Source organism: Lolium rigidum, chromosome 4 (genome assembly GCF_022539505.1).
Source record: "Lolium rigidum isolate FL_2022 chromosome 4, APGP_CSIRO_Lrig_0.1, whole genome shotgun sequence".
Taxonomy (NCBI): Eukaryota; Viridiplantae; Streptophyta; class Magnoliopsida; order Poales; family Poaceae; genus Lolium; species Lolium rigidum.
Window position 1 is genome coordinate 26,631,671 of NC_061511.1, and position 25,754 is coordinate 26,657,424.

The following is a 25,754-nucleotide window of genomic DNA, read 5'->3' on the forward strand; positions in this document are numbered from 1 at the left end:
CCGTCAATGGCTGCCTGGCGGAGCCCTCCCCGCGGCATGCTCGCGGCTTCTCCTCGCGCTCATCGGCGGTCGCGGAGCCTTCACCGTGAAGCACCGCCTTCTCGCGCTCGTCGGCGGCGGCCTGACGGAGCCCTCACCGCGACGCCCCTCGTCCTCAAGCCCGTCAACGGCGGCCTAGCAGAGTCCCCTGCGATGCGCCTCCCTGCGCTCTCCGACCCGGCGCTCCGGCAACTCTCCAGCGCGGCGCCCCGACGAATCTCCGGCGTGGGTCTCCGGCTCTATCGGGTTGGGGCTCCTCCATGTGTTGTGTCTGGGAGAGAGAATTGTGTGGCTGGAAGAAAACATGAGGAGATATCTTTACTATTATATTGCAGTTGGTCGTAGGTCGTACAACGCGTTTGGTGAAGGAGATTGAGACCATCATGTCCATTCAAATATTTTCAACATCTCCGCTTCAATGTTCACCGTCGGATCAAAGCAAGTCATTGCTTTCCTTCCTTTACAACACAGCTTACTAATTGCCATATCAAAACGTATTACTGCTTTCCTAATTCGTTACTACTCTAAAAAATTATTAATTCCTTTCTTCTCTACTACTTAAATCGTTACTTTTTTTCCTCTACTTACCTAAAAATAATGTGAGTGTTCCGTGGCACGTCGTTTCGTTTCGTCGGTTGATTCCGTCATCCCGCACGCGGCCAACTGGGCCAAGCCCAACAATCTCGTGTGACAGGAAAGGGAGCCCAGCACCTGAAACCCTCGCTCCAGAACTCGACATCCTGCTCCTCTTCGTGGATTACCACGACCCGCTCGTGACTGCTGCCTCCGCCGACCCTCGATCTCGTCGTGATTCGTCGGGAGGGTGTCGCTGCAGAATGGGGAGACGGGTGCATGATGGCGATATCCCACTCCGACACAGGGACCCTCCCTAGCTGGATCTTCACCGTGGGCGTCGCTCCCTCCACACAGGGCGCGGTCATTGGCCGCCGCCTGGTGTTCACCACTGTCGTCGGTCGCCCCTGTCAGAGTTTCATTGGACATTTTTTTATACTCCCGACATCTGACGTTGGTGTTGTGGATTATCTAGGTAAGCACTAATGAGTATATGTTTGATTTGGTTCTGTGATTGCGGGAGGTTGTTTGGATTTGAATCTGGGAGTTCATTGTCACTATGGTACATCTTGAATCAAGAATAAGATGGCACTGACGCTGTCGTCCATCACTCCTTGATTAACAAAGGAACATTGCACATTAGTTATCAGATTACATCCTTGCTCTATTGGATTGATCCGTAAAGTATGATGATTTGATCACGAACATTTGGTGTACACATCAACCTACTGGTACTTCTCATGACCAGATTATGCGCTACAGTGAGCGGATTTATTTATTTCTTTTGATGCAATTTTACTCATTATAATTATTGATGCATCAACATATGCTCTTTGCTCACTTTGATAACCGAATCAATGCAAAATTCAGTTCATATGTTTATATTTTTCTCAATGGTTCTGAAACGTAATGTAACCCTGCAATATTATTTTACAGGCCATATGCCTACAGCTTCTTAAGCGAAACCACTAAACAGAGAAATTGACAGTGTAGCAAATATCTTTGAAGCACGCCCCTGCGATTCATCCGAGAAAGGTGAGCTCAAAAGTTCAGATTCGTCATGATTGATGCATCAGATGTTGATGACTGATTGGTAGTTCCACAAGGAACCTGGCCGTCTTATGAAGCGAACAATGGCTAATGTTGTTGCAATTGCTGAGGTTCTTGATGTGAGACTGAGTGATGACAAAGGTGTCTCAAGGACCTCTGAAAGCAAGAGAATCTTGCACTGCAACTTCCTACGACACTGTCGCCTCCCTCTGCACCACAGATGCCTACCGCCGCCCGTGACGCGGCAGACCTCGACACAATATGCCACATGACGGCGGAATTGCCTCGCAACAATCCTCAAGGTTTGCACATGCAGTTCTTCGTTTGCTTCGGTATTTTGATAGGGTTTAAGTTACAAATTGTATCTCCTGTAACATTTGTAATCCCAAGTTTATATGTAAGTTGCTTGAACCATGTAATTGATTGGAGTTGGAGTGGATATTGGTTGTTTAAGTTGCTTGAACCATGTAATCTCAAGCTTATATTTAAGACACATTGCATTGGCTGCGCATGTTTGTTTGAGCTTAATGGTGCAGGTTAGCCAGGTCTACAAGCATCTAGCTTAATACTTGTGTAAACTATCTCTGCTGACTAAATTTTCAGGTTATCTCTCTATTTTTAAATTGGTCTTCCATATTCAGTGGTTATGAGATTAATGTTGCTTTATGGGGTGACCATCCTAATAAATTCAGCGGGAATGGTGGTTGATGACTCTTGCAGTTTTCCTACTCCGTCTTTGTCTTCTCATGAAAGGGCATAGGAGTGTAGGCCTACTTTACAATACTAAGAATGGTTGTTTTGCAGTTTATATTTTTGTGATTTTTCTTTACTACTTTTTGACTAATATTTTTCTTTACTATACTTGAGAATAGACAAGTTTATCGCGTGAAGATTGAAAGGGCACATGCTTAGTGACAAGCAGTTCCCTTGAGGTTAGTTTTGCGTGAAATAAGTGTGTTGTTGCTCTTTTTGGTTATTGGTTCTCGAAGCTGTGGCTGTATTGATGTTATCTTTCAAGTGCTTATACGGATGCCAGTGTTTTTGGCTCTTCTGGCAAGTTTGTAATGAGTTTAGGGACTAAATTTGATTTGTACATGAACTGAATTCAGATTTCAGCATATTCTGACACATGCAGGCTTTAAGACATTTGCAGCTTTGCTTTTATAGTTTATCCTCGAAGAATATTAACTGTTTGTTTAGTGTGACAGATAGCATTGTATATGAATTGAATTCAGATTTCAGAGTCTGCTGCCTCCTGTAGGCTTTCAGGTTAATTTAGCAAGTGATGATCAAGAAAGAAAATGAAAAATGTGTAGAGAAGCAATGATAATACTCCAACTCTTCCAGTCATGTACATCTATCTTGTCTGGTTTTCTCCTTTGCGGGACCATGTGGTGCTCTTCTGTGTGGTAATGCTTTTACGCATCGTGTTAACACAGCCAAACCTATCTTACTAATATTTATTTGAAGGTGAGATTCATTGCTAGGATTTTGTTGTATTGTTGTAATACTTCCAGATATAAAGTGTTATTTCTCAACTAATAATTTGTTAAGGAACAAGATGATCTCAAAACACTCTTTGAAAGCAGCACAAAAAGTAAATCCTGACCAGCGGAGTGACCTGAACTCTCATAACAGCAAACTGGATGAGATATCTCCACACTTCTGGTTTTGAAGCAAGTGCAAGCAGATTTGAGGCAACTGAAGGTTTAGATCTTCAGAATCTTTACAAAGAAGATGGAGGTACTACTGCTATGATCATGTGTGTATATATGCACTTTCTTCATCATTCTTTCTATGAAATGAACGTATGATCTGTTAGATAAAATATATGATCATTAAATTTACGAAAATTCTAATATTATTGATCAAAAGTTGCTCTTAGTTTTCCTCTATCTGAAAAAATTATGTTCAAAGTCAAATGATCATATTTTTTTCCGTTTTCTGGTGATCAAACCATGGTTCTATGCACATAGGTCAGCAAATGCTGAAACTAAACCTTCTATTGGCAATTTTGCCCTTAATAAAAAAATTAGGAATTTTTATGTGATGCTCCATTAGTAGGCTTCAATAATGATGCATTGGATTAATTAGTAGAGTATGGAGGACTGTATGAGCTACATAAATTAGAAAGAGTGTAGGGCAAATGGTGTATTTTGTGTCAGGTGATTAGCAAAAGGGCACCAGGGCAGGCTACAAGCAATTTCCATTGGGATATTGGGTGATGGTACCAAAACTAGGATCTCATGCTACTGTTTTAAAAATAAAATATTTTGGAATATTATGAATGAAGTTACCCGAGCGATAGTTAGCTAATGATAAAAATCTGACTACTTTTAGGCAACCTGTTGATTGTTACTGAATAGTAGCTTTGCAAGCAGTCCATGATCACACTTTTTATTAGATTATAGTGATCCTCGATTTTATTTGCATATTCCAGGAAACAATGTGCAGATATTATATTCTTGCAAGAGCTACTACATAATCTCGTATCATCAATGCATGACAGGTTTACCTGCACTCCTTTACTGACTGTTGTGCTTTGGAATTTTCATTGAACCAAATTGCAGTGAAATTATCGAGTTTGTTGATGGAAAACCAACTCCACTGAAGTCTCCCGAAGTATGTGTCGATGTATACGCACGCCTTGATTTTATGTTTTAACATTTTGCATGCTGAAAAAGAAGTTCCTTACTTAAATTGTTATTTTACTGAAGTTCCTTTTAGTATTCCTTTTCAATTGACGTAGCCCCGTGAATCAAAATCAAATTTCCGTGGAATGTGATGTTTGTACCATGTATTCACGGCTTGGTGAGGGACTTCTTTAGGTGGTGCACATTATTCATTAGCTATTCTATTGTTAAGGTTGGTACAAGGGCCTTCTTTAGATGACGCAGTGTGCGGTGCAAGAACAAAAGAGACCGCACACAATAACGAGCTATGGTATCTCTTTAAATAGTACACACATTAGTTGCTTGGTGAGGGGGCGTTGATGCATCGTGGGGTAGTATGATATTAGTGGTTTGGCTTTCGCGAAAAAAAAAGTATGATATTAGTGGTTTGGAACCTGAAACCAATGTGAATTTTTGTTTAACTTGACATCAACTTCTACATTTTAAAAACTTCTAACTACTTTTACATAAATCGAGCGGTTTAGAGTTATGCAATACTTTCTGGTTTCTGAATGTGTTCCTCTATCATTGTAACTTGCAAGTTACTTTTAGGGGTACCGAAGTTGGAGCCAATAAGACTTGATATAGAGGAGATTGACAATCAACAAATAGGAGAGACACAATGAAGTATCTGTCGGAGTATACAGGCATTTTCATGATGCATCTATGATATAAATTAGGTAATTTTTGGTGGCAACGTACACACACTCAATTTTAAACTTCCTATGTTTCTAAAAGAGCTTATCAACTTTGTCTAGATACGGAGGTATACAGACATATTTTAGTTATAGATACATCTGTATCTAGAAAAAGTTGAGCAACTTTTTTTGAGACGGAGGGAGTACCAGATGTTGACATGTGCTACGAGAATAGAATAGAAGGGGCCGTGGCAACGCACGGGCATTCAACTAGTGGTCAAATAAAAATTGACTAGATAAGTTCGAGTGGAGCAGTCCCTATAGGGGCACGATGCAGCGTGACACGCCGCACGGGAGCGTGGCTTGTGCGGCGCCTTTAGGTAGCTTTTCCCATTTTTCTAATGTATATATAAAATCTTGAACCAAACCTTTTGTCTTGAAGTAGATACATTTTTCTTGGGATTAGTAATTATCCTTTTATCCTTTTTTTTATTGTAGTACCTCTTAACAATAATTTGGTGAGGAGATTATACAAAAGCATTGAAAAAATAATACAAAATCGTGAATGTGAGATACTAAAACAGTTAATTTCCGGACTAATTCTTACTAGTTGAATGCCCGTGCGTTGCCACGGCCTATTTTATGATGTTACATAATGTTGAACGTGTAAATGTAAAAAGCTAAATATTAAATTTTATTTTCCATAATTTAATGTCATGTGTGCAGAAAGCAAAGTGCAACATATATCGATAGAAAATTTAAATATGGTTTATATATAACATGCATAAAATGGACAATTCTCACATTGACATATGTATTGAGAACGCATAAATGGCAGCATTTGTCTTGTTAATTTTTAGAATTTATATATCTTTATACTAATTTCATGGACATATTATAAAACAAAATTAAAGTTAAGTTTTCACAAAAAAATTAAGTGCACATCATATTTTGGTATGAAGAAAGTATATTTTCGGGGCAACGTTGCTTGTGTTGGGCATGCGGGGCGAGAGGAATCTCAAGAAGATACGTAGCAAGAGGGGTGTCATGTAGGACAACGCGGAACCGGCGGCATTATTTGTCTATTTTATACAGGGTACAAAAGTACATGCTAATTTTTTTCTAAACTTTTTACTTTTTAAAATATGTTTTATACATACCGGGTGCATATGCACCCATGATCAGCTTTGGTTTTCCGTAGAGTTGCAGCCTTTTGTTTGTTGTTGGGCTATCCTCTGCTTCTTTAGGTAATCTTCTTTCTTCTCAGCAGACGATTAAGAATACCAGCTCGTACGCTTTGTTTATTCACTTATTTCACCTGGATCTTTGTTTGTTAGTTCTTTAAATCGGGTACCGTACCCCCCCTCCCCACACACCGACGGAGATTCATATGCACTGCTAGAAACACTCAGAGGAAGACATAACCTGACCACATGATTTAACGTTTCAGAGTAACACAACTACAGAAAATTAATAAACTTTAAATTTGAATATTGGCACTTACTGTTTGTTTCAAATAAGTCACACTTTCTGATTTTTCTAGAACATACTGTAAGTACAATTTTAAGATGCTTCGATGTATTTTCTGTCGGTACAAGATGTACTATATATTTATGTGTGTACACATTTTCAGCTCTCCCGGTGAGCCAAAATTGGATGAGTGGGCTGCAGGATACTGCTAGCCTTTTTTTCCACTTCGATTCTTGGCCTTGGTTGGAGAGCGTCCAAGTGACTAATGATCTTATTTCAGGTGAGGATTGCTATGGTTGGAAAGTACACTGGTCTATCTGATTCTTACCTCTCCGTGGTGAAGGTAAGTTTGATTAGCACAGTTATAACTTTTTTTACCTTTTGAATTATTGCTGGTGTCTAATAGTGGAGCTTGATGAAAAAGAAAAAAAAAAGACAATGCAGGCCCCTCTTGCAGGCTTTAGTTGATTGCCGCAGTAAGCTTGTTATTGATTGGGTTGCTTCTACAGATGACTCCACCAAAATTGAGATTTTTTAAACAGTAGGCCTAAGCCCTGCGTTAAATTAATAACGTCCGAAACGGCAAATCAGCTTACAAGACAACAACGCACACAAGCAAACAGGAAAAACAAGACACACAACTTGATCGTCGAATTCCTCATTCACCAAGGCGAAGCCACACACGCGAAGCGGCGAAAGCTGAAGCCTGGAGGGAGCCCACCATCGAAGAGATACCAGCTCGAGCATACTCCAAAGGGCCAAATTCCCTGCTCCATCTCCGAAGCCGAAGAGAACCCATGCTCCCTCGCCCTGGATCGAAGGAAGATGCACCGTCAGCCGGAGTTGCTCACCCTAGAGCTCAAACGAAGATCAGAGCCATTGAAACCGGAGAGTAGAGGCGAAGAACGACCACCAAGAACAACCAAGATCACAACCAAAACAGCTCCACCACCAGGCCTGAGAGCTCACCCGGTCTAACGCAAGCATCTGGTGCCACAAAGGAACAACAACTCCAACAAGATGTAGCACCCTCGCCAGAGAACCGAAGAGAGGCGCCGCGGAAGGATCCAACCACTGCCACCAAACGAACTTGGACCAACAAAACTTTACCCAAGGCGGCGCCTTTAAGAAGGACACCACGCCGGAGGCGTAGCCGCCGCCCATTCCGAGAAGAATTGGGTTTCACCCGGGCAACCAGGGGATGGTAGGAGGGAGGAGAACGGTGCCTCCAACAAGAGAACGATACCCGCAGGCGTCGCCACCGTCGTGGCCAACCAGCCAGGGATTTCTCCTAGAGACAACAGTCCCCCCAGCCTACCGTGACCCTCCTAGCCAAGATCCGGCAGCCTAGGCCACAGATAAAACAGACGAAGTGCAGCCTTCCGATCCGACGCGTGTGACGTCGGAGAGGCCAACACGCCGGACCAGCACCTGCTACCGAACCGCTGCCCATGCAGCTGAGGTCAGCAACCAGCATCCACGCGAGCGGCACCCCGCTGGAGAGTCGCCGCCGTCCACCAGCCCAGGGCTGCCGCCCTGGCATACCGGAGCCCCCACCCACCGAGGAAGACACCAGCAGAACCCTCCCTTACCCGAGCCGCATCAGAGTAACCAGCACCGGCGCGGGAGGAGACCACGGAGCAGCCGCATCAACAACAGCGAGCCTGGCGTGGAGGTCCTCCACCTATTCACCGCGCGAGGAGCCAAGGGCTCAGATCCCCGCCGCCCCCTTCACCGGCGCCGGCGGGCATGGGCAGCAGCGCCTCTGGGGGCGACGGGGGAGGGGGCAGGACGGAGATGGTGGCGGCGGAGGGGCTAGGGTTTCGCCCCCTCGGGAGCCTGGAGGGGATGACGTGAGGGGAACGGCCTCTCAAAGCTCGCCGTTTCCTTTTGAGATTTGGCGGTGTCATATTTCTATTTTTCTGTATGTTCGATTTAGGCTGTTTCCTTTTCTTATGTGATCCTTTCTAACTTTTCTAGTCACTTGATGCATATGAATCAGCATGGAATTTTTGAAGGTGATGAGTTTTCACCGACAAAAAATGTTTTCCACTCAAATTTTATTGCTGCAAGACGTATGTTGTTGATCCTGACTGAAGTAGATTGGCCATCCAGACCTGGGCGCGGGCAACTGCATACCGGAGAGAAACAATGGCGACTACGTACCTGGACGCCAACGACTGAGTTGATTTTTTGCTCGGGCAACCTGTTCGGCGATGGCTGCTGCGTTCCTGCTCGTGTGCGACGGTGGGAGAGGAGAACCAGCGTGAGGGCAAGGAAATATATCTTTCCTTACTAACCTGGCAAATGGCCGATTCTTCATTAACTAAGCTGGCATTGGGCTGATTTGCCTCTTCAATTGCTACCTTTTTTTTCTCCCCTGATCGTGGGAAATTGTGCACTATGGTGAGAGATTTCTTGCATGCCCCAATTAGACGCACAAGTCACAAAAGTAGATCGGACGAAGCGGAGACAACAAGATTATATTGGATGGTCCGGATGCTTTTAATGACGACCACCAAAGTGCGTTGAGTGTCAAACGACCAACTCCCATTTAATAGTAAAGATTATTAAAATAAGCTAAAACGTATAATTTTAATTCTGACTTGATTTTGTCTTTTGCGCGATAGCGCAACGGGTCATCTAGTTGAGTTAAGGCTGTTCACGTACCCGCAAGCTGAGAGGCCTCTTCCGCCCCTATGTTTTGGACTGTCAGAATCTGAGTCGTACATTGAATTGGTCACTTTTGCTACATTGTCTGATCTAGAGGCCCACGGTTCAATGTCCTGGGTAAAGTGCAGTCCGGTAAACAAATCTTCCCTGACCTGCCCTCACCAAAGTCGCACCCCGGAACCCAGATCTAGCTCGCAATTGTCCTCTTTTTTTTCTCTTCTCTCGCTATCGAGCGTAACGGACTCACGGGTTTACAGGGCTTCTAGCCGCCGCCGAGGGCTCCCACAGCGAGGAGCGCCGCCGAACGGTTTGAACGCCGGCGCGACGCCGAGGGCTCCCGCGGAGAGAAGCGCCGCCGCGCGCGTCGGCCAGGGGCCTAAACGCCGGCGCGATGCCGAGGGCTCCCGCAGCGAGAAACGCCGCCGCGCGCGCCAATCATGGTGCCTCAACGCCGGCGCGACGCCGAGGGCTCCCGCAGCGAGAAACGCCGCCGCTCGCGCCAGCCATGGTGCCTCAACGCCGGCGCGACGCCGAGGGCTCCCGCAGCGAGAAGCGCCACCCCGCGCGATGGCCAGGGACTCCTCGCGCAGCGCTATGCCGCCAGAATCTGAAGCGTCCTGCGCCCATCCTTTTTTTCTCCTTTGGGTCGACCTCCCTGCTCCATGAGGATGGTGCAGGTGAACGACCAACAGCTTCTGTACCTCCCTGACGACGATGCGACATCCAGCCGGCGCGTTCGCCAGCTATTGTGGACGTGATGGTTGACCCCTGCTGTCGATTGGAAGGACCTCACGGCTTGTGCTCCATAAGGTCAAGCCAACGAAGAAGAAATCCGGACCATGGTGAGCATCAAGATGTTCCGTTTCTCGCCATCTAATTGTTTGCATTCTGTTAGATGATTAATAAAATGAAGGAACAAAATCTGTAGGTGGTGGATGCACCGCTTCTATCTTCGCATATCGCCTTGAATTGTCCATGGACTCACTATTGGTTAGCTGTGCTCATCTGACCGGAATCAGAGGTACACAGGCAGAAGAAGAAAACGGAGCAGGAGGGAGACTCGGCGTCTCTTAGCCATGGTTGGTGTCCATCTGCAAAAAGGCAACATCACCTCACCACTTGAGTCCATGTACCTGGTATGCGTGTACGTTCTTCTTGCCGTTTGTTTCGATTTGATGTGCTGCGTGTTAGCTGGTATCATGGACCACTTTTTTTTGTATTGGACTCTTCATTTCAGTAGGAAACATCGTTCTAGAGGCAAAGAGTGTGCTTGATTTAGATGCTTAATTGGGTCTATATCTTGGTCTTTGAGATGTGCTAAAAAAAAACCAAACTCTGTACATCTTAAGTCGATATTTCTTTCCCAGTTTAATTGTAGGTGCTATGTGCAAAACTCGATGTTAAATTTAGGGCTTGATATGTCATCACAATTTCTTTTTTTGCCTCGAGCGAAGAACTGAAAAATTATTTATCTGAAAGTAAGATTTGGAGAGTGATCGTTTGGTTATTCCAATGTCACTAACTATGTGGTGCTAAACATGATTGAGGGATTAGTTATTAGCGTGTAATCAAATTTTAAGAATTTGAGGATTTAATTTTGAAGATTTTGCATAACTTGAAGCTCTGTTAAACTACTGAAAAATATAAAACGATTTCTATAAAATATAAGGTGTAAATTTGAAAGAAGTTACCTGAGTTGTGCAGGTAGACTTTTATCTGTACAAGCTCGAAAAGGGATCTTAGGTAAAGTGGGAGTATTCAAAATATTTTTGGTTGAGAAATAACGTTTATCTTTTTCGGCCGGTAAATGAAGCAGTTAAGTGATGAAATAATCCACTAAACATGGTAGTTTTCTAAGGGCCTGAGCTTGAGCATTCCATTTATTCAGTGCATCTCATGCGAGTGGTATTTATCTTTAGAAGTAGACAGGAGTTTTCTAAGGGCATGATGTACCAGAATTGGCTTACATTATATGCATGTCTTGAATAGTGTTATTAACCAAGAGTTAATGATTATTGACTACTACTTATCAGCTTCAATTTTAGCCAATATATAACAAAATCATTACAAGAATAATTAGTGTCTGGGCCCATAATGATATATTCACGGTCCAAAAGTCCTAAAATAATCAGTGCCTGCGTCAATAATAATATATTCACAATCCCAAAATCATACAAGAATAGTCAGTGCTTGATCCTGGGCCAACAATATCATAGATTGAGTGCTTTGTTTTCCTTTTTAGTTAGAGATTTGTAGCTTCTTCTAAGTCTACTAATGGGGTTTTAGGACAATGAACAATCTTAATCTTTGTAGGGCTAACCGGTTATACCTTATTTCAGTTTTAGAAACAATGCATGATGCAATTTTTCTGAGATTTCTTAACTTTTCTTTAATTAAGTATAGATGATGAGAAGTTGGGATCTGAAAAAATAATGGATGTATGCAACTTCTTTCCTCCAACGCATATATGGGGTTTGTCCCCAGGAAAGCTCAAGCACCATTATACAGTACCTCCTTCAATTCATGCTAGCACTCGTGCATGTACTGTGTATCCTGAATTGCATGGGTCCTAATCATGTGTGAAGAAATTATTGACTTGAAGTTTATAAAGTTGAAAACGATTCTGTTGAATTCCTTATTTTGTATGTTACAAACTATAAAAATATGTACATGCTGACTTGCTTAACTTTGCCACCCATTTTGCTTTGCTTGCCTCCACGGTGCACCAAAACCCGCACGCACGATATCATCCTTTAGTTTCATGTTTTATGTGTGCATTTATGTTCTGTTTTCTAATTTGAGATGTGTTTGTGTTTTTGTTTATTCTGATTGTTGTATTTTTAGGAACCTTCTCTCCTACTGATGGTGAAGGTTCACTGTATTACCTAGCGATTATGTCAGTTTGGCACACATTATCTGTTCCTTTTACCATTTTTTTTTTATCTGTGAGTATTCCTAATGTTGTGCTTGGACATGTACAATATATTTGTGCAAACAAGGCCATATCGTCAAATGTTGTCGAAATTTCATCAGGCAACTCTGTAAATTCAGCATGTAATAATCTCCAGGTGTTCAGATATTGTACTCTGATCTGCTTTGTTGGAAAAATTCACCGATGTCAGATCCCAGGGGTGGCTCGGCAAGTTTTATTTGTAAATTAAGATGAAAAAAATATATGATAACCAGTAAGCCCAAGAAACAACGTTACAGAACAATGAAATACACATCAGTTGATCCTGTTAGCTGTTAGTGTCACAAAAAGGGCATGTGAGTGCAATGCACAAGCCATGCAGGCGGCGAGGCGAAGCTCGCCTTTTCATCTAGTGATGAATAGAGTTTTCCTCATTTTTCTCACTTCTAGAATTACTCAGTCCCATTTCTCGCATTACTAGTTGTGTCTTGGGTACTAGGTAGGAATTTAAATTTAAAATCTTTAGGCATAGAAGGTACCAGGAATTATCGATGGATCACCGCTATGTCTCTCCATCCTACTGTGTCGCCTCAGCTATTCTCCCGCTTCATCATGCCTTCGCTGACCACCAAGCAATCCCCTTTCAGCCATCCTATGCGCCACACTCTCATCCTATCTCGAGGAATTAGCAGATTGGATTCCTCTTGCATGGCTGCGATGGAACGTGGTTCCACAAGAATTCGTTCGGCTGAATGAGAACGTGCAAAGTCATCCAGAGATTTTGGTAGGCTGACCGTGCTCAGCTCTGGATGGTGCTAACGAAGGAGTCTTAGATTTGATTGTTTCATGTTCGACTTGCAGGATAGAGATACAACAAAGCGTGAAGATCCACCAATGAATTTTACTGTTTGAAGGTGCGCGATGATAGTGTTCCAAATTTTTTGAAGTCAGTTTAGTCATAATTCTATAGAGGGGAATAGAGAGATGGTCGATTAGGATTACCGTATTACGCACCATGCTAATTGCATGACGATGACTTGGTGATATTATTTTATCCTTGTGAACCTTGCTAGATTCAGCTGTTCATAGTGCATCAAAACATGGCTCATTTAATTGTTGAACTTAGAGAGAGAAAACGAAGAACATAGTCGTGGTGATCAACTGGAGTTTATTTGCACGCGTAAAAACGCCACTGCATCAATGGGTACACCCAGGTTTTTGAGAGTAGAAAAAAAAACAATAGAAAAGGTTGGGAAGGAATATCCATGCTCTTATGTGAGTACATGCTAGAACATTTGTAAAGCTACAACATGCAAGCCATATATGAGTACATGCTAGGTGAGAACAATCACTAATACTATGAATATCATCGTCCTCCAGAGAGGTCTGACATTGCGCTGAAGCTTGACATCAGCTGGGGATAAGACATGACAGATGTGTTAAACCCGTTGTCTTGCATTAAGCCTTGCATGCCCAAGCTCAGCGGTGTCGGCCTCAGTTTGGGTAGTGGGATCTCACCATTGAGGTATTGCATAACATCTCGCATGGAAGGCCTTGAAGAAGGAAATGGGTGCAAGCAAAGAAGTCCTAGCTTTAGCACCAGGCATGCTTCGTCAGTGTTGTAGTTACCTCTGAGCCGTGTATCCACTGTTTTGCTAAGGGATCCATTGGTCCAATGCTCTAGGACCCTGTCGACCAAGAAAACTTGCTTCTCCTCTGTAGTTTGCTTGATTGGTTTCTGCCCACATGCAACTTCAAGAAGAAACATGCCGAAGGCATACACATCCGTATGAGGAGACGCCTTGCCAGTGCGCACCAGCTCGGGGGCAAGGTATCCCATTGTGCCGACCATATGTGTGCTCTGTGGATCAGTGCCATGCTCATATAACCTCGCAAGGCCAAAGTCACCAAGCCGCCCATTCATGTCATCATCGAGGAGAACATTGCTCGCCTTGATGTCTCGGTGGATCACAACTTTTTCCCACTTCTCATGGAGGTAGAGCAAGCCAGTGGCGATACCCCTGATGACATGAAACCTCTGAGCCCAATTTAAGGTTAGCTTGTCCTGCTCACAGTGTATACATTTGTCAAGGCTACCATTTGACATGTAATCATACACCAATATCAGTTCACCTTTTCGCCTGCAGTAACCAAGAAGCTGCACCAGGTTGCGATGTCGCAATTTTCCAATACTAACAATCTCGGTAACGAACTCCTTCATCCCTTGTGTTGAGTCATGGGACATCCTCTTGACTGCAATCTCCTTCTTGGACAATTTAAGCACCCCTTTATATACCATCCCGAAACCTCCTGCTCCAACTAGGTTCTTGTTCTTAAATCCTTCTGTAGCATCGAACAAATCCTTGTACGAGAACCTGTGTGGACCGAACTCGCCCTCCCAGTCCTCGCGCACCTCCCTATACCTTCGCCTTCTTCGCACCATCAGAATGACAATGGTTACGATAGAGATGATCAATGCTGCAGTGGCTATCGGCAGGAGTATCGCCAAGAGCTTGGACTGGGGCTTTGATCCAACACGAGGCAACTTAGGAAGCTTGGAGATGTCGATGTACGGAGCTTGCCCGTTCATGCCAAAACTCCATCCAAGAATATAATGACGGGCGTTCATCAGTTCAGCGGTGGATGAGAAACCGATATACGCCGTCTCCGTGAGCACCGTTGAGAGGTTATAGGTTGCAGACAAGAGCGGCTTCAAGGGTTTTCCCACATGGAGTGGAGCCAAGGTCACGTTGATCCTTGTCTCCTCCTCTTCATAGTCGACCCACAATTGCAGCTTCATGCCATTATTCAGCGTCAAGTTCTTGAAGGCACCACCACTAGAGTCTTCATAGAAGCCAGCCATGTTGGACTGCACGGGGAAGACGCTGTTGATGTCGATGCCGATGTGGTTTTCATTGATATCTTTCAACTCGAGGTTCTGGAAGGTGTCGATCTCGATCACCAGGAGGTTGCTATTGTTTTCTTGTTTCAGGATCCCCAGGTACTGCGTCGGCAGCGCGTCCGTGAAATTCTTGCTTGGGGCGATGAAGAAGGCCATGCCATTAGCATTCACACCAGGGAACGTGCCGACGATGCAGAAAATGATGGTTGCCGAGAACGATTTCACTTTGCCGGTAGATGAATTGCGAAAGAGCAAGGGAGCTGGGTAAATAGCATGACCTTTGACATTGTTCGTGCCGTTGGACATGTCGAGGAGGCCGCCTTGTGTGACGACGGCACTGCCTTCGAGTGTCAGGCTGGACTGCGTGAAGCCGGAGAAGACGAACTGGTCATCGCCGGCGGCAACGGTTGCGACAATAAGGACAAATAGAAGTGGGAGGATGAAGGATGGAAGGAACGATGCATGCTTCATGTTGGCCATCACCGGAAGCTTTCTGTGGCTGGGGATCAGAGTGGCAGCTACTCAATAAGTATGCTGGAATGAAGTGCTTCGTTGCCGTGCCAGTTCGTCTAAGATTGCACGGGCAGAGTGCTCTATATTTCCATGAAGCTACCTTACAAGTCTACCATTTGATTAGTCTTGTGTCACGTGGATGATGGGAAACTGGCAGCTCACACTTGACTCGAGAGTGCCCAGTCCAGACTCTGGAACCTTCGTAGTCTTTTGATGTTTGTGTTGAAGTTCACTATGCCGTTGCAGCAACGGCAGAGCATATCAGTCAACTTTTCTGGCCTCCTTTGCAGTCTTAAAGTAAACAGCTACACTAAGGATGCACTGTTTAATGCAATTTTTTCAGATTGAATGATTGTGCTATGATCTACTACAAATCTACAATATGCCATCGATGTGGTACAACTCTCTGGATGGAGAGATCCTGGCGATTCAGACATTGGAGTGCCACCATATCAATCATCTGTGTTTGCAGGCACGAAATGGAGCATCTTTTTATTAATCTATTTTCGAGAATGAGAACAGAGGATGGAAACGGATGGAGATGAGAGTTGCCGTCTCGTTGGAACCAATACAACGCGTCATGGTAGGGAAGGCGCCCTGGCCGCTGGTCCGGTGAACTTTCATGCACTCCACGGCAGAGATGACGACCAGTGGCTCGTGTCATACAAGAAGGTTCACTCCTGGGCCAGAGCCACTCACTTTCCAGTTTTTTCTACGAGTGATTTTGGCCAGATTTTTCTCCCTAGAGGACTCAGATGTCTAGAACAGAAACAGAGCACGGGTGTAGATTTTTCTACGAGTGTGGTCATTTTCCAAGTGCAGCAGAGCATCTCAATCAACCTATCTTGTCTTTACTATTGTGGAAGATTACATAGTGAACGTGGCGATTCACAGATTCACACCTGACAGTCTTCTTCACTTGTGTCCATATATGCAGTAGCCCAGCCACCAATAATGACCACAGTTTACTTGACCCAAGACTGGGCAGATTGATTGAGATGCTCCGCTTTACGAACAAGAAATTTTCGTTTCGTGACAGTGAGACTCACGTTCCCGTGTCTGTGTCGTCTCTATCCGCTCGTGCCTAGAAAATGTGACTTGGAACTGCAAACACTGGTTTGCTAATCACACCTGATCCCCAAGTCGCCGCCAAAAAGCAATATTATCTAGAATAGTAACGTCTAAGGTCATGCACACCCCATTCAAGTTAGAAATTCTGCACCAAGTGTCATTCACACCCGATTCAAGGCGAAAAGTTTTTCTACCACATGAGCTCCATTGATCCCTCTATATAAAAAAAACTCACATTTATAAGTTTAAAATTAATAGACTTTGTCGATGATATATCCTACAAGCATGCAAAATCATAATGTGATTTTTTTCTTTTATTTACCAGTAGCTCAAAATACACATTATTTCCAATTGATAGTTTGCGCTTCGTGGCATAGATTTGTTTTCAGATTTTTTTGAAACTCAGAATATGATTTTGTTTTTTAATAAAACAGGATCATTGGTGCGGATGTGCACTAAATCTCCACTCCAGTACCCCACACAAGGAGACCTAGTAGATTGAGATCCACTGCCGTTGCTGTAACTGCATAATAATTTTCAACAGAAACATCAAAAGACTAGGAAGGTTCCTCTAGAGTCTGGACTTGGCACTCTTAAGTCAAATGCGAGCTGCCAATTTCCCATCGTCCACATGGCTGTGGACTAAAAGAGATTGACCGAGATGCTCTGCCGTTACTGCAACGGCACATCAATTCTCAAGTTAGTAGCAGGATCAAAGCTCTGTTATAGAGGAAACCAAACAAAAAGGAAGTGCCTCAAAAAACTGCAAAACTGAGAGTCCTCACCACCGAGTAGATAAAAAAGGTCCGGTGTTGCCCATGTATAAGAGTTACATCCATACAAGCACCCGCTTGCGCTATTTTTTATGTCCATCTCCGAGATGAAATCTATGTCCTTATTGCTTCTCAAGCTACTCTTTCTTGGCCTTAGCTTCGTTGCCGGCGATGACCACCAGTTTAGCTACTCCGGCTTTGCCAACAGAAACCTCACTATCGACGGCACGGCATCTGTCACGCCCAACGGGCTACTTGAGCTCACAAATGGCACGACCCTGGGCCAGGGCCACGCCTCCTACCCAACTCCGCTGCGCTTCCACAATTCGTCTGATGGGACCGTACAGTCCTTCTCAGTCTCGTTCGTCTTCGCCATCATCTCCCTCTACAACGACTTGAGCAGCAACGGCATGACCATGTTCATTGCACCGAGCAAGAATTTCTCTTCAGCGATGCCGGTGCAGTACCTGGGTCTCCTCAACAGCCAGAACAACGGCAACCAGACAAACCACATCTTCGCAGTCGAGCTCGACACCTTCAAGAACATGGAGTTCCAGGACATCAACGACAACCATATTGGTATCGACATCAATGGTCTCCAGTCCATACAATCCCATGATGCTGGCTACTACGATGACAAGAATGGCACCTTCCAGGGACTGGGTCTCGATAGCCAAGAGGCGATGCAGGTATGGGTGGACTATAACAGAGAGAAGATGCAGATCAACGCCACCATGGCTCCTCTCGGCATGGCCAAACCTAAAACACCAACAGTATCAGCCAACTACAACCTCTCCACTGTGCTCACAGATGTGGCATACATCGGATTCACAGCTGCAATGGGAAAGATAAACACGAGGCACTATGTGCTTGGTTGGAGCTTTGGCATGAATGGTCCTGCCCCACCTATCAATGCCACCATGCTGCCAAAACTGCCTCCTCGTCCTCATCCCAAGGAACGCCGACGTCTCCGGGTATTGGAGATCACTTTACCACTAGCAACAGCAACACTCATCCTATCTGTGGCCATTGTCGTTTCCCTACTTGTGCGGAGGCATTTGAGGTACGCAGAGTTACATGACGACTGGGAGGTCGAATTCGGCCCACACCGGTTCTCGTATAAGGATTTATTCCGTGCAACACAAGGATTTGATGACAAAAACCTCCTAGGAGCCGGAGGATTCGGAAGAGTATACAGAGGAGTGCTGCCAAGGAACAAATTAATGGTAGCTGTGAAGAGGGTGTCACATGACTCCAGGCAAGGCATGAAGGAATTCATTGCAGAAATTGTTAGCATTGGCCGCCTTCAGAATCCAAATCTTGTGCAGTTACTTGGATACTGCAGGCGTCGCGGTGAGCTCCTGCTAGTGTATGAGTACATGCCCAATGGAAGCCTTGATAAGTACTTGTATGGTGAAGTTGACAAGTCAACATTAACATGGGATCAAAGGTTTCGGATCATCAGGGGCATTGCATCTGCGCTGATTTATCTCCACGAGGAGTGGGAGAAAGTAGTTGTCCACCGAGATATCAAAGCAAGCAATGTGCTCCTTGATGATGAGTTAAATGGAAGACTGGGTGATTTCGGTTTAGCAAGGCTGTATGATCATGGTGTTGAACAAGAAACTACTCGCGTTGTTGGCACCATTGGTTACCTTGCTCCAGAGCTAGCACGCACAGGCAAGGCTACTCCTCTTACAGATGTATTTGCCTTTGGTACTTTTATTCTTGAGGTCACTTGTGGACAAAGACCTATAATTCAAGGCACAGAAGATACACAGGTCATGTTGGTCGATTGGGTGCTTGAGCATGTGCAACAAGGATCGCTTGCTGATGCAATAGACACAAGGCTTAAAGGGCACTACAATGTTCAAGAGGCATATCTGGCACTGAAGCTTGGACTACTGTGCTCACACCCATTTGCATCTGCAAGGCCTAGCATGCAGCAAGTGATCCAATACCTAGATGGGCATATTGAACCACCTGAGCTCACAGCACACCAGAGCTTCCAAGCACTGGCCTTGATGCAAAATGAAGGGTTCGATTCATACATCATGTCATATCCTTCATCAACTACTTTTGCGACAGTATCAAGCATTTCAGGAGGAAGATGAGGACTCTGTTTGATGATGATGAGAGTGGTTACTTATCTATGATGTACCTTGAAGAATATATTACATGGTTAAGGAGTCATGGATATGAAAGCATGTACTTTCTTAACTTCGAGAGCTGAATTTGTTGCCTCCTGAACAAGATTGATAGGTCTGGTAGAACGATAAGTACAGAAATAGTACCATCTGAATAAACAGTTTATAAAAGGAGGTTTATCCTCAAGTGCCGAGCTATCAACTATGTAATATAAAGAGTTTTGTTGTTTCTATCTCTTCATAAAAATATTGTGTGTTTGTTCATTCTTTGTGAATCTAAATGGTTAGTTAATTCTCTTGCACAAATGTTGTATTCGTATTGAAAGAATATACAACCTGTAAAAAACTACCCCCACGTTTTCCTCCTCCGGTCTGCAACCCTCGCTGTTATCGGATGACGTCACCGGGCAAAGCCTACACGGCTGACAGCGGTGGAGGGACTCCGTTTCTTCATCCTCACATCGGAGACCTTAAGTGTAGCGTTCCCCACTGCGGCATGAGCGGAACTGAGGGTGGTTGGGTGCTTACCAAGTGGAGGTGTGGTGGAGTTCCCAGTGTTGGAGGCCACCAGGCAAAGCCTGAAGGCAGAAGGCGGTGTGCAGCGGTGGGCTCCATTTCGTTGTCCTCAGAGCGAAACAGAGGGAGGTTCAGCGCTTACCTGGACTAGACTTATTGGATAGGTGCATACAGAGTGACTATGGTGAACACATTTCCGCCAACGTAGGTTGATAAACGACAAGTTTTTGTTGTCCTACTCATCAAATCCCAGTAATGCTACCGATGATTATCACAAGCTGGAACTCAACTTGACTAGATCAATCATGTAGCAGTTTATATTATTTATAAATTACTCACTGTGCTCACATGGTTTGCACAATTGGACTATGAACCTAGAATGCACGCTGAATCGCTCTCCAACAACAAAAATACCATTAAAATATTCATTCCTCTAGTGCCATCAAGATAAGTCTCGAGTGCAATGGTTAACCAAAAGATCCCAAATCTAGTTATCCAAGAAGAATCATGTTTAATTCAACTGCATCTGTTTGATGTACTCAAAAAAAGCTGAAACATATTGAACATATTCCAGACTATAACAGGAACAAATCAGTATGATTTGGGTGCCTTTATGCGGTATGTGCATTTGGCAAGATGAGACAGGTTAGCATCATTGACCACATGCATTTGGCCGGCTATCAAAGACCAGCCTGGACTCAAGTCAGGCATCGAAACCACGAACTAGCGCTGGCCTAGGTCAGGAATAATGTCGAACATGTTGAGGGCCTCAAAGAACGCAGAGACAGAGCAAACCTGATGGAATTATGCAGCGGAGGGCACTGACCGGTAGTTCTGCAGGCTGGAGAGTAGGTTGAGATCGAGACGCATTGGTGGCCTTATGTAAGACGACACCGCGCCTCCTCCCCTATCGACGGCAGCCATTGCGCCAGGGCGGCGCTCAGCCTAGCTGGAGCGAGAGAGATGATGATGGCGGGAGCATGCAGCGACATCGGCATCGGCTGCAGGAGCAGGACCGTGCCGACATCTCCCCTGGCAGCACGGGAAGCGCATGATCGGGGTCCTAGGCGGCGGTGTCGGTATCGGTATCGGCGGTGTCGGTATCACAAAATATCAATTTTCCCTCAAACTCGGCGAGCATAGATATAATGTTAGCATATACATACCAAACTTTTGTTCAGATTTTTTTAACATCTAAAGGTATAGTTGATGCCCCTGTAAAGGTTTCACAACGATTTAAGTTACTGGCTATCGGATCTCTCCCCAAAACCGATCTCAGCCGTCTATTTTTTTACAGCAGGGTATAAAAGGTAGGAGGCCAGCGGCAAAAACCCTAGCTGTCACTCCCCTCACGCGCCCCTGTCTATTCCCGCAGTCAATCTAATGCCCATGTATCTTCCCCCAATCCACGGCTCCATCTTTCCTTCAATCTATGTCTCCATCTCTCCTCCAATCCATTCACCTCCATTCGTTTCTCCATGGATGAAGAAGGGAGAGGCAAACGGGAGCATCACGCCGTGGATGAGGAGGCGGAGCTTCGCCATCGCCGGGAGCAGCACCGCCGCCTCGCCGATCAAGGATGGGAGGTGACAGTGGCGACGGTCGAACGGCAACGGAGCCTCCTCATGTCTGGACTTGGCAGAGATGTGCAGAGGTGCTTCTCCATCCCTGACTTCCTCGAATCCCGGGCACGAGATTTAAAATGAGAAAATTGAACGATCATTGCATTTGCTTCTAATTTGTCGGTTTATAGTACTTACTATTTCAGTCAAGGGCTAAATAACCTGAATCAATTCTACATTGGTTAGACAAATTGATTCTTGAATTGAATAAATATTTCCTTACTAACTCGATAAATATTAAAGATACTAACCTGCCCACGGGTAGCAATCATGTTTAAACATCTTCAGTTTAATCAGTCACCGATGATTGGGATAGTGTTGCTGAATTGTTAAATCGAATGACCAGGGAATTTAGCTGACACTAGTAGAAAAAGGGGCTTCCATCCAGACCTTTAGTACTGGTTTCCTTACGAACCGGTACTAAAGGGTGCATTAGTACCGGTTGCATTGCCCAAGCCTTTAGTACCGGTTCGTAAGGACCTTTAGTACCGGTTCGCCTTTTTTTGCTTTGTAAAATACAAATGAAAATGGTAGAAAATTCAAAAAATAAAATGTTTTCATATTCTTATATGTTATGCAACTTACTATTCGGTGAAATTAAGAAATTCGAATTTTGACTTTTTTTGCAAAAAAAGTTTGAAAAATGGTAAAATCGCATTAACTTTTGCATACGACGTCGGAAAAAAACGTATAATATATCAAAATCATCGTGGGAAAAAGTTACATCCGAATTCACCGGGTCCTACCCGGTTAGCCAACTTTTAGATTCTCAAAATTCCAAATGAAAATATGAAAGCAGGAAGATTTTATTTTTTTTCCAGAAATTTAGAATTTTATATATTTTTAATTTTTTTAAAATTAAAATTAATAATTAAAAGATTTTTTGAGTCGTAACATATTATTATTACTTTTAGCAAATTATAAGATTTTCAAATTTTCAAGTTTTAGGTTTTGCAAAAAAATATTAAAATTTTAAAAAATAATTTAAAAGTTAATTTTTTTATTTATTTAACATTATTATTACATCATTACTTTTGTTTATTAAAAGAATTATTTGGAATTTAAACGATAAAGAAGTGTGACATCGACCAACATGTTAATATGATTGATATGATACTACTATCACATACATGCGCGCGAAGCACTTGGAAGTGGAACGGGATGGAACTAGGAAGTTAAGCGTGCTAGTGCGGGAGTAGTGTGAGGATGGGTGACCGACCGGGAAGTTTGACCACGGTTAAGTAATTTGACTAGAGATTAAGTGTAGTTAGAGACTGACGGAAATACTAGAAATTCTGGAAAAAAAGGAGTGAAAAAAATAAAATAAAAGAGGGTGTGAAAAATAATTAGAAAACATGGATAAAAAAAATTAAACGAAATAGGCTTTAATACCGGTTCGTGTGACGAACCGGTACTAAAGGTCTCCAGCCCCGCGGGTTCCTCCGTGCCCACGTGGAGGCACCTTTAGTACCGATTCGTAAGGAACCGGTACTAAAGGTGGGAGGCTTTTAGTACCGGATCTTTAGTACCGATTTCAAAACCGATACTAAAAACCCTTTGGAACCGGTACTAAAGGGGGTTTCTCTACTAGTGTGACCCTGTAAAGTATATTTCAGTGAGATGTTGCACATAAAGGAGGGAAGACAGGGATCAGCCACTTAGGCACATACAGACTTCCAGAATATTTCAAAGTATTGTTGTCCTTCTCATGATCTCATCTGATTTCCCCCCAGAGCAGTCCAGGTACAACAGCCACCACATTGTGAGGACGGAGAGACAAATGTCCGAGATTACTGTGGCCGCGGTGGTCATGGTCGCCGCTCCACTGCGAGTAGGCTTTATGTGTGCAAGTAGACACATAGAACGGGAAGTAAAGTGGGTCATGGTCGTTTGGTTCGGGGCTCCGGAGCTGAAACCAATTCTCAGCTTGGTTTTATTTATGATGGCTTGATTTTTAATTTTTTTTGAAATAGGGGTATGCCCCGGCTTCTGCATCATGACATGCACACGGTCATTTATTAGAAATAAGTTCAAATAAGTATCGTTTACAACTCAAAATATCACTGATGACTGATACAAAAATCAACCATCAAAACTCAACACATACTATGACTACATATCAACATAGCCTTCTAGTATGTCGTCAACCAGCCTTGCACAAGATATCCTGAGCGACCATCAAGAGCCGTGTGCAACCAGTAGCCATGGCATCCCGCTGCCCCTCCGGAGAGAGTAGTGCCCAAAGCTGGACCCAATGGGAGACCATATGAATAACCTGCAAAAAATTAAAAGAGGCTTTTTTGCTAAAAAATTATATCATTTCTGACCCGCCAAAGAGACCAACATAAAGCAGAAACCCCAATACGGATAAAAGCCTTAGATTGTCTATCTACTCCATTTAACCAATTACCAAACATATTAGTAATATTGGTGGGAGGTGGAAGATCATATGTGAAATTAACTGTACGCCATTCCACCAAAAGGAATGGAGTAGATAGGGGAGTCAGTAGGCCTAGCTTGCACTCCTGTTTGACCTTCATCAATCCTTTCCAAAAATGGGAGTCAGTAGGCCTAGCTTGCACTTCCGCTAATGTCTTCTGTCTTAGGTATTTATTATGTAGCAATTCTTGACACACCCCATCCTCATTAAGAAGTTTAAAAAGCCATTTGCTTATTAAGCATCTGTTTTTGATTTCCTAAGCCCCCTTGATCTTTGGGTCGACAAACAATGTTCCATTTTGTAAGCCTGTATTTTCTTTTGTTTTCGTCGGACTGCCAAAAGAACCTCGATCTATAGAAGTCCAAACGTTTCCTTACCCCAATAGGTATTTGCAGGAAAGACAACATAAATATCGGTAAGCTAGTTAATACTGAATTAATAAGAGCTAACCTATCACCATATGATAGTAACTTCCCTTTCCAGCATCCTAATTTACTCTCAAACCGTGTTTCGACCGGATACCAATCAGAATTCCTGAGTTTTTTTGTAATGAATTGGAATACCCAAGTATCTAAATGAGAGTTGTCCAGCATCACATCTAAAGATCTGCTTATATTGGTCCTCCTCCTCCTTTGCCTTTCCAAAAAAAAAAATCTCACTTTTACGGAAATTAATCTTAAGCCCCGATAACTCTTCAAAGAGACATAAAATTAATTTCATATTAACTGCTTTGTTGAGGTCGTGTTCCAAAAAAAGGATAGTGTCATCAGCGTATTGTAGTATAGAGAGTCCTCCGTCAACTAAATGTGGAATTAACCCTCCAACTTGACCATCCACTTTTGCCCGTTCAATTAAGATGGAAAGCATATCCACTACAATGTTAAAAAGCATTGGGGATAGAGGATCCCCTTGCCTAAGACCTTTTTTATCTGGAAATAATGACCAATATCATCATTCACCTTCACCCCAACACTACCCCCTTGAACAAACTGTTGCACTAAGCTCCCCCATTCTGGAGCGAAGCCCTTCATTCGCAAAGTTTGTTGCAAGAAAGGCCATTTAACCTTATCATATGCTTTCTCGAAGTCGATTTTAAATAGCACCCCATCCAATTTCTTAGTATGTAATTCATGAATTGTTTCGTGAAGAATGACAACCCCTTCCAAAATATTTCTCCCTGGCATAAAGGCTGATTGAGTTGGTTTTATAACTCTTGGGGCAATCCCCGAGATGCGATTAGTGTCAAGATCTCATTCTCAACTGGAGAAATTTGCGTAATATCATGAATCTCCTCCTCAGCTAAAGTAATATTGGTTGGTGCCGGTGCTCCAAACAATTTCTTATATAACTCATTAATATAGACCTTCAAATTATCTTCCCCAACAATAATCCCTTCTTGTTGCTCTAACTGGAATTTTTTTCCGGTGCTTTCCATTCGCTATTAAGTGAAAATACCTCGTATTATTCCCCCCTTCCTGAATATGCTTAACTTTCTCTCTCTAGGACCATTTGGACTCCTCTTCTCTTCTTAATTTGTTCAAACTATCATTCGCCTTTTTAATTCCTCTCTTTTATTTGTAGTCAGTAAATTTGTTTCCGCTTTCGTATCAAGATGATCAATGATATTTAACAGTCTCTTTTTTTTATACTTCCCACTTTGATTCTTTGCCCATCCCTTAAGGAATCTTCGAATATGTCTTAACTTATTCAACCAAACCTCCGTTGGATTAGCTCCACCTACAAC

At 43.6% G+C, this 25,754-nt stretch overlaps 2 protein-coding genes across 2 annotated transcripts; one reads left to right on the plus strand and one right to left on the minus strand.

Annotated features, from left to right (window-relative positions):
* Window positions 1-13,278: 13,278 nt before the first annotated feature.
* LOC124708172 (L-type lectin-domain containing receptor kinase SIT2-like) lies at window positions 13,279-15,477 on the minus strand. The gene has a single exon (XM_047239860.1). It carries the CDS (start codon window positions 15,406-15,408, stop codon window positions 13,393-13,395), a length of 2,016 nt encoding a protein of 671 aa, XP_047095816.1. The 5' UTR covers window positions 15,409-15,477; the 3' UTR covers window positions 13,279-13,392.
* Window positions 15,478-17,276: 1,799 nt separating this feature from the next.
* LOC124708171 (L-type lectin-domain containing receptor kinase SIT2-like) lies at window positions 17,277-19,694 on the plus strand. Its single transcript, XM_047239859.1, has one exon. It carries the CDS (start codon window positions 17,378-17,380, stop codon window positions 19,397-19,399), a length of 2,022 nt encoding a protein of 673 aa, XP_047095815.1. The 5' UTR covers window positions 17,277-17,377; the 3' UTR covers window positions 19,400-19,694.
* Window positions 19,695-25,754: the final 6,060 nt, after the last annotated feature.